General features: G+C 41.4%; 1 protein-coding gene across 1 annotated transcript in view; it reads left to right on the top strand.

The window, feature by feature from the left end:
- The window catches only part of LOC134341307 (tyrosine-protein kinase JAK2-like), a gene marked incomplete at its 5' end in the record, with an annotated part of 117,416 nt that extends 111,594 nt beyond the window's left edge, over positions 1-5,822 (top strand). The window contains one exon of the mRNA XM_063039185.1: positions 4,809-5,822. Coding sequence (XP_062895255.1) covers positions 4,809-4,913 — 105 coding nt within the window. The remainder of the gene's footprint in view (positions 1-4,808) is intronic.
- Between the last annotated feature and the right edge of the window lie 9,061 nt (positions 5,823-14,883).

The following is a 14,883-nucleotide window of genomic DNA, read 5'->3' as shown; positions in this document are numbered from 1 at the left end:
CATACGCTTCAACACCCAGACACCCCAATACTAAACTGATTCTAGAACAATGACCACGTTCCCTTCAATACCCAGACACCCCAACACTGAACTGATTCCAGAACGATGACAACTTTACTCTTCAACACCCATACACCCCAACACTGAACTGATTCCTGAATGATGACCACGTTCCTCTTCAACACCCAGACTCCGCAACACTGAACTGATTCCAGAACGATGATAATGTTCCTTTTCAACATCCAGACAACCCAACACTGACTGATTCCAGAATGATGACCATGTTCTCTTCAACACCCAGTCACCGCAACATTGAACTGAATCCAGAACGATGACCACGTTCTCTTCAAATCCAGACACACCAACACTGAACTGATTTCAGAACGATGACCACATTCCTCTTCAACATCCAGACTCCCCAACACTGAACTGATCCCAGAACGATGACCACGTTCTCTTCAACACCCGGACACCCCAACACTGAACTGATTCCAGATTGATGACCACGTTCCTCTTCATCATCCAAACACCCCAACACTGAATTGATTCCACAGCATAAAGATTCACTTTTAAGGACTTTATAGCTCGGGTTCTTGATATTTATTGCTTATTTATTATTATTATTATTATTATTATTATTATTTTCTTTTTCTTTTCTTTTTGTATTTGCACAGTTTGTTACCTATTGCATACTGGTTGTTTATCCACCTCTGTTGTATATATTTTTCATTGATTCTATTATGTTTCTTTCTATATACTGTGAATGCCTGCAAGAAAATGAATCTCAGGGTTGTATATGGTGACATATATGTACTTTGAACTTAGAAAAGTGTGAGAAAAATTCATTCTGATGTGCTAAAGCTGGAACTGAATTCTCAGCAGAACGCACAATAACAGACTCCTATTCCATAATTCATTTTTGATATATTAAAAGTTACCTTTGTATCACAAGAGTGTTACCAAACAAAAATGACAGCAATTAAAAATATGTAGAGAGGTCAAGGTTACCTGTGATTAACAGTACCTGAAGCATTCTCTACAATCACTCTGACTGTAACGAAACCCAATTTCCCTCGGGATCAATAAAGTATGACTATGACTATACAAGATTGTGATAGGGTAAATGCAAGCAGCTTTTTCCAGAGGTTACATGAGCATTTACTTGAGTTTATAGCTTAAGGGTGAAAGGTGAAATATTTAAGGGGAACATGAAGGAAAACTTCTTCACTCGGTGGGTGGTGAGAGTGTTGAATGAGCTGCCAGTGAAAGTCGTGGATTCAGGTTCATTTTCAATATTTAAGAGAAGTTTGGCTAAGTACATGGATGGAAGTGGTATGGAAGCCTATGGTCTGGGTGCAGGTCAGAATCAGATTTAATATCACCAGCATATGTCATGAAATTTGTTAACTTTATGGCAGCAGTACAATGAAGTACATGATAGATATATAAATAGAGGAAAAAATTAAGTTACATTAAGTTTTTTTATAAATCTACATTTCTATTAAATAGTTCAGTTAAAATAAGTAGTTGAAAATAACAGAAACAAAAAAGCAGAGAGTTAGTGTTCATGGGTGAAATGTCCATTTAGAAATTGGATGGCAGAGGGAAAGAAGCTGTTCATGAATCACTGATTGTGTGTCTTCAGGCTTCTGACCTCTTTCTTGAGGGTAACAGTGAGAAGAGGGGATGTCCTGGGTGATGGGGATCCTTAATGATGGATACTGTCTTCCTGAGGCACCGCTCCTTGAAGATGTCTTGGATATCACAGTGGCTGGTACCCATGATAGAGCTGACTAATTTTACAAGTTTCTGCAACTTATTTCGATCTTGTGAGGCAGCGCCCCCATATTAGACAGTGATGCAACCAGTCAGAGTGCTCTGTATGGTACATTTGTAGACTCTCAAACTCCTCATGTAATATAGCCACTGCTTTGCCTTCTTTATAACTGCATCAATAGGTCGATGGGACAAGACAGATTAATAGCTCAGAATGGACACCCTGTATTGTACTGTTCTATAACTATTTGTCTCTGAAAGACCAGCATATTTAGGTGTGCATGGAGTGCAGTGAACATTCAGCGGATTGTTTCACTGGGATGGAGGTTAGCTGTACAAAGAGTACGGGTGATTTGGGGAAACATTTTGCTGGGTACAGAAAAATAAGGTACAATCTCATTGCCATTTGGAAATTCGTACAGGGCTCAACAGGCAGGATTCAGGGACAAATTTTCCCTGTCTGAGGAGTGGAGAACCAGGGGACACCGGGCTTCCCCATCTGTATGGTGGGGAACCAGGGGGGCTACCAGATTCCCCCATTGATATGGTGAGGAACTGGGGGCGGGCACCAAGTTCCCCCCCTCATCTGAGGGGCAGAGCATTGGGTGACCAGCTCCCCCTGCTTGAGGGGTGCAGGAGGCCGGGGGACATTGGTTCAAAGTAAAGTTGATGATATCTTTCACTCAGTGGCAATAAATCTTTGGGATTGTCTAACTCAGTAGGTTGTGGTAGCTCAATCATTGAGTCCATTCAATAGATTTTTTTGGTTTTAACAAAAGCCAGGACTATGGGGAGACTGTTGGAAAATGGAACTGAGATTGAAATCAGTCATGATCTACTCATGTTCCTATTCATTACTTAGTCATAGAGCCCTACAGCCCAGAAACAAACCATTCAGTCCTTCTAGTCCATGCTGACCCACTATTCTGCCTATTCCCATTGACGCATACATAGTTCAGCCCTCCGTATTCCTTCCATCCATGTGCCTATCCAAACTCCTTTCAAGATTCAATATTTTTTCATCAATTCAGATATGAGGAACTTACTACATCATACTTTGATTGATGAAAAACATTTTAAAATGAAAAATTTGAGTAAGAGAGATGTTAAGAGGAAGGGTTTATGAAGGAATTCCAGAATGATGAGGGAACTAAAGTCACAGCTCTAATGAATTAGAATTGCAAGAGAGGATTACAAGTTTAGATATCCCATAAGATTGCAGGGATGGAAGAAGTTATAGAAATGATGCCATGAAAAGATTATATAAGCAGTAGGCTTATGGATGACTTATGGAGGTTTCACATAACATGCTGCTCAAGACTAATGCTTGGTGTCCATTTTAGAAGTAGTTAGGGATTCTGCTCCCTCTCTAAAGTAACTTCAACAGAAGCTCTAACTATCACCTAGCTTCTGTCAGAAGGAAGTAAACAGTAAACAGGCCAATAAGCCCATCAAGCCTACTTCACCACTGGATCAGGGCTGATCCGGTCTTAGCTTCCCGTTTGTTTCTCACTCTGCCCTTTATTCTCTTGTTCTTTGGATGTCCATTAGACTCCATGCTAAATGTTTTCAATACATTCACAGCTCTCTGAGTTTTTGACAAAATTCCTCCTCACTGAAGTAGTAGAGAGCATTGATGAAGGCAGAATGATTAAACATTATCTACATTGAAACACAAGCAACTGTAGCAGCAGAGATCTGGAGCAAAGATCAAACTGGTGAAAGAACTCAACATCTCAATGGGTACATTTAATGTCAGAGAAATGTATACAATATACATTCTGAAATTCTTTTCCTTCATAAACATCCATGAAAACAGAGTGCCCCAAAGAATGAATGACAGTTAAATGCTAGAACCCCAAAGCCCCCTCCAGCTTCCCCCTCCCACACACAAGCAGAATGAACCCCCCCTCCCCCACCAGCAAAAAAGCATCAACGTCCTCCACTGAGCACTCAAGCATGCAGCAAAGCATCAATAAACCCACAGACTTGCAGTCCCTCAAAGACTACTCATTCACCCGGTAATTTGACATACCACAGTCTGTCTGTCTGTCTGTCTGTCTCTCTCTCTCCTCTCCCTCCCCCTCCCCCCAAATAGGAGAAAGAGAGGTATCCTCGTTTCACAGCGAAGGGGGAGACATAACAAACAGCTCACTGATTTATGATGTTAAAAGCCCGTTGCGTCGCTTTTTCCAAGCTCTGCGCCCAGAGAATCAACCCCAGAAAGGTTCAGGTCTTTGGGCACACAGCCGGCAGCTAACCCGCTGCCCCGATGTTCCATGTTCTCCTGCGACGCCTCAGTCAGGGGCACTGGCCTTGAATCAGCCGGTCTCCAGAGCCACGAAAATTGACACCCTGAAGGTGGTGCACTAGTCTTCCAGGCCGCGTCCTTGGCACATCAAAAAGCAGCCGGTTGTGAGGCCCTGAGAGCAGGTCCCATTCCCACAAAGAACCCAAGTCAGAGTGTAACTCCAGGTCAGGGTCTTCAAAAGAGTCTTGAAAAGGAAAAAAAAAGATAGAAATAGAGTTGTTTCCAAAGGTGCAAGCAAAGCAGTCACGTACTGTACACTGGATGTTGATAAACTAAGTGAATGCAGAAAAGGTTTGTGTTTTGGATTGGAGGGCTTGAATTATCAGTAGAAGTGGGATCGGTTTGTTTGTATTCTTGGGAACAAACAAGGCTGACAGGTGACAAGAATTAGATATATAAAGTTATGAGAGAAGGTGAAGAAAAATTTTGCATGCAGTGAGTTATTATCAATCTACTGCATGAAAGACTAGTGAAAGCAAATTCAAAGGAACTTTCAAAAAGGAATTAAAAAATTGGAGGGTAAAGTTACCATGTAAAGATGGACGGGACAGTTAAAGAGCAGTATGGCTGCATTCTTCTGTCATACGTAATGAATTAACAACTGAATAACATTTTCAAGGCTGTTACCCATCAATCATTGTTTATTTGTTTATTATGGTGTTTATTTCAATATACTGGGCACCACAATGAGAACCTTCTCTTTGTCACATTTTTAATTTAGATCTACAATGTTATGTTGAACTGCTGGAGCCACAATCTTGCTCAAAGACCAACCTTTGTAGAACTGCTGCACAAGATGGAAGAAATGCAAGCTGCTCTTTGTTGAATGGTGCTACCTTTGTAAAGAATTCACTTCTGAGCCTATGGAACCCTGTCTCCCTACAGCATAGAATCAACACAGAATGGTTCAAAAGAAACAGTGTTTTCTTTGCGAAACTGATGGACTGTCTCACGTGCCACGCCAGTATTGCTACGCTGTGCAGCCTGGGATCGTCAGGTTGCTCAGTTCTTCAAATGGAAACTTCACATCAAAACTGACTTTTGGAGGTGTTAGACTTGGGACCAAATCATCTTATCTCTTTTCAGGATTTTACATTGCTTCTATGACTTTGAAATAGTTGAATTCACCCACTAAGAAAGAGCAGTAAAAGATTGGGAACAGTAATGGCAACATGAATTTATAGAATTTGTCCTCTGTTGCAAAACCTTCACCTGGTGATACCTTCCTAGGCACAAAAGCTGGGAACTGGAATGGTAATGGCACTATGAGGAAAACCAAGGTTTCGGATATGTGCTGAGGGTGGGATAAAGGAACTCCTCTTATTATAAGTGGTCATACAAAGACCAATAATGTTTTGTGATCAGTCATTCTTCAGTCAAAAATGGGAATCTCATTAAAATGCAAACTGTTGGCAGCATGGGCTCTGACCTTGTAATAAGGCGAAGGCAGATCTTTAATGCAATATGCAATCATTATTCCCAAATATGATATGACATCTATTTAGTTCTGAATTAGTTGATATATTCTATTCAAACAATTTAAATTAGAAACTGAACCCACTGAGGTATATTTTTATGCAAGAAGTGGTTTTCACAGAGGTAAATAAGTTTTGTGATAATTTCGGGGTCAATAGCCATCATTCAAATATTGACTTGCATGCATAGAATAATAAAAATTTCGTAATTCAGAAGGAGACCATTTGTTCCATTGTGATGGCACTGGTTAATAAAAAGTTGTCCAACCAAATACCAGTTGTATTAAGGCAGTATTTGACCAAACGTAGCCTGAATGAAAATGTAGAAAATTGCAGATGCTGGAATATGAAGCAATGAGAAGCTCTGGAGGAACTCAAGCAGGGAAAGAAAGGAGTTGTCAACAGAGACCCTACATCAGAGTGGAAAGGGGAGATAGACAGTAGAAAGAAAAGAGGAAACAGATTGTCAAAGTATGGATAAATTAAAAAAAAGAAAAGTGTGGCTAAAGATAAAGAAAAAGTAAAAGATAGAAAAAAGTAAGAGTGGAGTGAAGAAAAGTCAAGTGCAAAAGAGTAAAAGATTACATGATTTTAAAAGCACAGTGAGTGTAAGGGTACTTTATTTGAATGGCTGTGTTATTTGAAACAAGGTCAGTGGACTTGTGGCACAAGTCAGTACGAAGGGCTATGATTTAGTGGCCAATACAGAGACATGTTAGCAGGGTGGAGAGGATTGGGAATTAAATCCAAGGATATCAGGTAACATGGAAGGAGAGGCAGGAAGGTAAGGGAAGTGACATAGCACTCTTAATTCAAGATGAGATCAGGGCAATGGGAGAGACAATATAAGATCTAAGGAGCAGAATGTTGAATTCATCTGTGTAAGGGTTAAAATATTAAAGGGAGAAAAATCACTGGGTGGTTGTCTATAGGTCACTGAAAAACAACATTACAGTGGCACAGGCAATAAGCTAGAAATATCTGATGCATGTAAGAATGGAACAGCAGTAATCATGGGGGACTTTAACTTGCACATAGATTGGGTGAATCAAGTTGGCCGAGGCAGTCTTGAGGAGGACTTCAAAGAATGTATCCATGATGGCTTTCATGAACAGCATGTTACTGAACCCACAAGGGAATGTGTTATCTTCGATCTGGTCCTGTGCAGTGAGATAGGTAAAATTAGTGATCTTGTAGTTAGGGATCCTCTTGGAAAGAGTGATCACATAATGATTGAATTTTTCATACAAATGGAGGGTGCAATAGTTCGATCTAAAACCAGTGTACTATGCCTAAACAATGGAGACTACGCTGGGATATAGGAGGATTTGGCTAGTGTAGACTGGGGAACACAAACTATTTGGAGGGACAGTTGAGGAACAGTGGAAGACTTTCAATGATTTTTCACGGTGCTCAACAGAAATATATTCCAGGTAAAAGCAAAGACAGTAAGTGCGGGAAGAGCCAGCCTTGGATAACTGAAGAAATAAAAGAAGTCATCAAACTAAAAGTTTGTGCATACAAAGTCACCAAAGGTAGTGGGAAACTGGAAGATTGGGAAAACTTTAAAAAGTAACAAAGAACCACTAAGCGAGTAATAAAGAAAGAAAAGCTAAGTTATGAAAATAAACCAGCACAAAATATAAAAACAGATAGTAGAATTTTTTAGAATTACAAATGTTTGTATATAAAGCAGAAAAGGGTGGCTAAAGTGAATGTAGGTCCCTTGGAGGAAGAGAAGGGACAATTGATATTGGGTAATGAGGAAATGACCGAGGTTTTGAATGATTATTTTGTGTCAGTCTTCACGGTGGAGGACACATCTAACATGCCAAAGACAGATGTTATGGATGCAATGAGAGGTGAGGACCTCAATATAGATAAGGATGCATAGATAAAATAAGATCTTATCCATAAGATAAGAACATAAGAAATAGGAGCAGGAGTACGTCATCTGGCCCATCGAGCCTGCCCCGCCATTCAATAAGATCATGGCTGATATGTCCGTAAACTCAGCTCCATCTACCTGCCTTTTCCCCATAACCCTTAATTCTCCTACTATGTAAAAATCTATCTAACTGTATCTTAAATATATTTAGTGAAGAAGCCTCAATTGCTTCCCTGGGCAGAGAATTCCACAGATTCACCACTCTCTGGGAAAAACAGTTTCTCCTCACCTCCATCCTAAATCTTCTCCCCTGAATCTTGAGGCAATGTCCCCCAGTTCTAGTTTCACCTACCAATGGAAACAACTTTCCTACTTCTATCTTATCTACCCGTTTCAAAATTTTATATGTTTCTATAAGATCCCCTCTTATTCTTCTGAATTCCAGAGCGTATAGTCCCAGGTGACTCAATCTCTCCTTATAGGTTAACCCCTTCATCTCTGGAATCAACCTGGTGAACCTCCTCTGCACTGCCTCCAAAGCCAGTATATCCTTCCTCAAGTATGGAGACCAGAACTGCACACAGTACTCCAGGTGCAGCCTCACCAGTACCCTGTATAGTTGCAGCATGACCTCCCTGCTCTTGAATTCAATCCCTCTAGCAATGAAGGCCTACATTCCCTTTGCCTTCTTAATAATCTATTGTACCTGCAAGCCAACCTTTTGCGATTCATGCACAAGCACTCCCAAGTCCCTCTGCACAACAGCATGCTGCAATCTTTCACCATTAAAATAATAATCTGCTCTTTTATTATTCCTTCCAAAGTGGATGATCTCACATTTACCAATGTTGTATTCCATCTGCCAGACCTTGGCCCACTCACTTAACCTATCTATATCCCTCTGCAGACTCTGCACATCCTCTGTACAATTTGCTTTTCCTCTCAGTTTAGTGTCAACAGCAAATTTTGCTACAGTACACTCAGTCCCTTCTTCCAAATCATCAATGTAAATGGTAAACAGCACCGACTTCTGCGGCACCCCACTCACCACTGACTGTCAACCGGAGAAACTCCCATTTATACCAACTCTCTGCCTTCTATTGGTTAACCAACCCACTATCCATGCCAATACACTTCCTCTGATTCCATGCACCGGTATCTTATTGATAATGACTCTTGTGTGGTACCTTATCGAACGCCTGCTGGAAATCCAAGTATACGACATCCACCTGTTCCCCTCTATCCACTGCACTTATTATGTCCTGAAAGAACTCCAGTAAGTTTGTCAAACAGGCCTGTCCTTTCTGAATCCATGCTGCGTCTGTCTAATGGAACCACTCCTTTCTAAATGTTCCGCTATTTCTTCCTTAATGACAGCTTCAAGCATTTTCCCAACTATAGGTGTTAAGCTAACTGGCCTACAGTTGCTCATATTTTGCCTACATCCTTTTTAAAAAAGTATCGTGACATTTGCTATCTTCCAATCTGCCGGGCCCTGCCCAGGGTCTAGAGAGTTTTGATAAATGATTACCAACGCGTCTACTATAACCTCGGCCAATTCCCTCAGCACCCTGGGATGCATCCCGTCAGGACCAGGGTACTTATCTACCTTCAGGCTCTCTAGTTTGCTCATCAGTATCTCTTTAGTGACAGTAATTTTATCGAGGTCCCCACCTCCCATTTTGTCCATAAGATCATTCTTTGGTATATTAGACATGTCCTCCACCGTGAAGATCGACACAAAATAGTCAATCAATGCCTCAGCCATTTCCTTATCACCCAATATCAATTTCCCCTTCTCATCTTCCAAGGGACCTACATTGACTTTACCCACCCTTTTCCGCTTTACATATTTATAAAAACTTTTGCTATCTGTTTTTATATTTTGTGTTAATTTACTTTCATACTCTAACTTCCCTTTCCTTATTTCTTGTTTAGTTGTTCTTGGTTGCTTTTTAAAGTTTTCCCAATCCTCCAGTCTTCCACTACTCTTTGCGACTTTGTACACATGAGTTTTTAATTTGATACCATCTTTTATTTCCTTAGTTATCCAAGGCTGGCCCTCCCCACACTTACTCTCCTTACTTTCGACTGGAATATACTTTAGTTGAGCACTGTGAAAAATCTCTTTTAAAGTATTCCACTGTTCCTCAACTGTTCTACCACATAGGCTGTGTTCCCAATCCACATTAGCCATCTCCTCCCTCATCCTGTTGTAGTCTCAGGATGCATAGAGTTGGGGGAGATGTATTAGCATGGATAGAGGATTGGTTAACTAATAGAAAGCAGAGAGTTGGGATACATGGGTGTTACTCTGGATGGCAATCAGTGGTGAATGGTGTGCTGCAGAGGTCAATGCTGGTCCCGCAACTGTTCACAATACACATTAATGATCTGGAAAGGAGACTGAGTGTAGTGTATCTACGTTTGCTGATGATACTAAATTGAGTGGAAAAGCAAATTGTGCAGAAGATATGGAGAGTCTGCAGAGAGATATAGATAGGTTAAGTGAGTGGGCAAAGGTCTGGCAGATGGAGTACAATGCTGGTAAGTCCAAGGTCATCTACTTTGGAAGGAAAAATGTAAGAGCGGATTATCATTTAAATGGTAAAAAAATAAAGTATACTGCTGTGCAGAGGGACTTGGGAGTGCTCGTGCATGAGTCACAAAAGGTTGGTTTGCAGGTGCAGCAGGCTATCAAGAAGGCAAATGGAATGCCTGCCTTCATTGCCAGAGGGAGTGAACTTAAGAGCAGGGAGGTTGTGCTGCAACTCTATGGGGAACTGGTGCGGTCGCACCTGGAGTACTTTGCACAGTTCTGGTCTCCTTACTTGGAAAAGGACATACTGGCTTTGGAGGTGGTGCAGAGGAGGTTTATCAGGTTGATTCCAGAGATGAGGGAGTTAGACTATGACAGGGATGAGGGAGTTAGAGATTGAGTCACCTGGGATTGTCCTCGCTGGAATTCAGAAGAATGAGAGGGGATCTTATACACACATAAGATTATGAAAGGGATCGATAAGATGGAGACAGGAAATTTATTTCCACTGGTAGGTGAGACTAGAACTAGAGGGCATGGCCTCAAGATTTGGGGGAGTAGTTTTAAGATGGAGAAGAGGAGACTATAAGACATAGGAGAAGAATTAGGCTATCTGGCCCATCGAGTCTGCTCCGCCATTCAATCATGGCTGATGGCTTTTTTCTCTCTTCCTGAAACCCAGTTCCTGCCCTTCTCTCCGTAACCTTTGATGCCATGTCCAAACAAGAACCTATCAATCTCTGCCTTAAGTACACACAATAACCCGGCCTCCACAGCTGCATGTGGCAACAAATTCCACAAACTCACCACCCTTTGGTTAAAGAAATGTCTCTGCATCTCTGTTTTGAAAGGGAACCCCTCTATCCTGAGGCTGTACCCTCTTGTCCTAGACTCTCTCACATTGAGAAACATCCTTCTCACATCTACTCTGTCTAGACCTTTCAATATTAGAAAGGTTTCAATGAGATAACCCCCCCATTCTTCTAAATTCCAGTGAGTACAGACCCAGAGCCATCAAATGTTCCTCGTATGATAACCCTTTCATTCCTGGAATCATCCTTGTGAACCTCCTCTGGACCCTCTCCAATGCCAGCACATCTCTATTAAGATGAGGGGCCCAAAACTGTTCACAATACTCAAGGTGAGGCTTCACCAGTGCCTTATAAAGCCTCAGCATCACATACTTGCTCTGGTATTCTAGTCCTCTTGAAATTAATGCTAACATGGCATTTGCCTTCCTCACTACTGACTCAACCTGGAAGTTAACCTTCAGGGTGTTCTGCACAAGGACTCCCAACTCCCTCTGCATTTCAGATTCCTGGATTTTCTCCCCATTTAGAAAATAGTTTGCACATTTATTTCTACTTTCAAAGTGTATGACTGTGCATTTTCCAACATTGTATTTTATTTGCAACTTTCTTGCCCATTTCCTAATCTGTCCTTCTGCATCCTACTTGTTTCCTCAACACTACCTGCCCCTCTACCAATCTTTATATCATCTGCAAACTTGGCAACAAAGCTATTTATTCCATCATCTAAATCATTTATATACGGCATATAAAGAAATGATCCCAACACTGACCCCTGCGGAACACCACAAGTCACTGGCAGCCAACCAGAAAAGGATCCTTTTATTCCCAATCATTGCATCCTACCAATCAGCCAATGCTCTAACCATGTTAGTAACTTTCCTGTAATACTATGGGCTTTTAACTTGGTAAGCAGCCTCATATGTGGCACCCTGTCAAAGGCCTTCTGAAAGTCCAAATATACAACATCCACGGCATCGCCTTTAACTATCCTACTTGTAATCTCCTCAAGGAATTCCAACAGGTTTGTCTGGCAGGATTTTCCCTGAAGGAAACCATGTTGATGTTGTACTATCTTGTCCTGTGTCACCAAGTACTCCATCACCTCATCCTTAACAATTGCATCTAACATCTTCCCAACCAGTGAGGTCAGGCTAACTGGTCTATAATTTCCTTTCTGCCTTCCTCCTTTCTTAAAGAGTGTAATAACATTTGCAATTTTCCAGTCCTCTGGCACCATGCCAGAGTCCAATGATTTTTGAAAGATCATTTCTAATGCCACCACAATCTCTAATGCTACCTCTTTTCGAACCCTAGAGTGCAGTTCATCAGGTCTGGATGACCCAGGTACTTCTAGGTCTTTCAGTTTTTGAGCACCTTCTCTCTTGTAACAGTAACTGCACTCACTTCACTTCCTTACAGCTAGTGTGTTCCACAGTGAAGGCTGTCGTAAAATACTCATTTAGTTCAGCTGCCATCTCCTTGTCCTCCGTTATTATATCTCCTGCCTCATTTTCTTGCGGTCCTATATCCACTCTTATCTCTCTTTTATTTTTTAACATCTTGAAAAAGCTTTTACTATCAACCTTCACACATGAAAGTTGCTGGTGAACGCAGCAGGCCAGGCAGCATCTCTAGGAAGAGGTACAGTCAACGTTTCGGGCGGAGACCCGAGGCCTGCTGCATTCACCAGCAACTTTTCTGTGTGTTGCTTGAAATTCCAGCATCTGCAGATTTCCTCGTGTTTACTATCAACCTTGATATTATTTGCTAGCTTGCTTTCATATTTCATCTTTTCCCTTCTAATGATTCTTTTAGTTGCTCTCTGTAGGTTTTAAAAAAACTTCCTAATCATCCATCTTCCCATTAATTTTTGTTTTGTTGTATGCCCCCTCTTTTGTTTTTACATTAGCTTTGACTTCCCTTGTCAGCCACGGTTGTACTATTTTGTCATTTGAGTATCTCTTCATTTTTGAATACACATGTCCTGCACCTTCCTCATTTTTCCCAGAAACACACGGCATTGCTGCTCTGCTGACATCCCTGCCAGCAGCTCCTTCCAATTTACTTTGGCCAACTCCTCTCTCAAATCACTGTAATTTCCTTTACACCACTGAAATACTGGTGCATCAGACTTTACTTTCTCCCTATCAAATTTCAAATTGAACTCATTCATATTGTGATCACGAGTTCCCAAGTGTTCTTTTACTTTAAGCTGATCGCCTCCGGTTCACTACATAACACCCGGTCCGGTATAGCTGATCCCCTAGTAGGCTCAATGACAAACTGCTCTAAAAAGCCATCTCTTAGGCATTCAACAAACTCACTCTCTTGAGATTCATTACCAACCTGATTTTCCCAATCGATCTGCATGTTAAAATCTCCCATGACTATCATAACATTGCCCTTTTGACACACGTTTTTTATTTCCTGTTGTAATCTGTGGTCCACCTCCCAGCCACCGTTGGGAGGCCTGTATATAACTACCATCAACGTCCTTTTATCCTTGCAGTTTCTTAACTCAACGCACAAGGAGTCAACATCTCCCGATGCTATGTCACATCTTTCTACTGATTTGATGCCATTCTTTACCAGTAGAGCCACACTATCCCCTCTGCCTACCTTGCTATCCCTCCGATACATGCAACCTCAAAAACCAAACACAGCAAGGACAGTAGGTGCATGAAAGCAGTAGCACCTGCAGATTCTGCTCCATCCTGAGTTGGAAATATACCCTTCATTACACTAGGTCTGATCTTGAACCTCCCTGACCAATAGAATTTTGAAATTACCTGCAAGAGTTCGAAAATCTCTTTTTGTTGAATTCTTAATGGAGTTTATTAGTTCTGGGCTCATCAATAAATGAAGGGACGAAGTCTATGCCATCCTCTGGCTTCTCCATTGTCATTGTACAGAAGAGAAAAGGAGAGAGAGATGAGGGAGGTAAGAGAGTGAAAGGGGGGTGTTGTATATCTGATTAACATGTATCTGTTTTGGCATTATCCCTGCATGAAAGATCCAAGTGATTTCATGCTCAGATTTGGACATTGCCACAGAATGGGACTGGGGCAGATGTCAGAACCTCAAAAGTTTGTGCTTACCTCCTGTTTTAAAGAAGCAAGGTAAGTAATAAAGTTTGATGATGTACAGCTTCAGTACATATGGCTCTCAACAGGCCCAGAGAACCCTCACACATAGCAATCGCCTATGAGTTTTGGCTCATATCTCTTGAAATCTATCCAGCCACTGATGCAACAAATTAGCATGTTTACAGATGGGAAAACCCTATGTCTGTTCATTTACGGGCCAATATGAAATGTAACTGCATAGGGGTGATGCATAGGTTCTCAACTTTTTTTTTAATGTTCTAACAAACATTATGTTCCTCCCAAACACCAGCTGCATTGCCCTCTTTGTCCCATTACCTTGGCAGAAAACTATATTCATTATTTTTATCCCTTCTCATTGTTTATTTTTTCCTTTACTTTCATTGCACATGCTCTTCCTCTCTGAGCTCTCTGCAATTTACTGTTCAGCGCCTGACCCCATTTCTGACCAAGCTCGTGCTTAAATAACAGTTCAGCCTGCTTATGCTAGTCCTCCATCTGACTTAAGCTGAGGATTTCTGTTGTCAATTGCAGACCTGATCCACTTTATGATGTCCAAACTGAATGAATGTATCCTTAGATATTACAAATTCAAACATAGTGTGTTGGTTCCAGTCCTCAGTTACACCTGCTACCCTGGTGTCCTGGCAATGTGAAGGGTGTATTACATTTGACAACCCTTTGCTAATCTTCAGCTGCTCTGTACCCTTCTTCCAACTTTCTTTTCTATTCTTCCAAGAGCAAGGAATGAGTCGGTGATTGGCCAAGTAAGTGTCGGGGCAGATTGTAAAAAGTCAGGGTGTCACAGCTGGAGCAAGGGACAGAGTGGTGCTCAGCTCACTGCTTGGGGAGGTTTACTCTTATCTGCAACTAACGGGCTCCTGGACCAGCTACCTAAGAACATAAGACCATAAGAAATAGGAGCAGGAATAGGCCATCTGGCCCATCAAGCCTGCTTCGCCATTCAATAAGATCATG

Source organism: Mobula hypostoma (assembly GCF_963921235.1).
Source record: "Mobula hypostoma chromosome 24 unlocalized genomic scaffold, sMobHyp1.1 SUPER_24_unloc_1, whole genome shotgun sequence".
Classification (NCBI taxonomy): domain Eukaryota; kingdom Metazoa; phylum Chordata; class Chondrichthyes; order Myliobatiformes; family Myliobatidae; genus Mobula; species Mobula hypostoma.
This window is presented reverse-complemented; position numbering and strand designations above follow the sequence as displayed.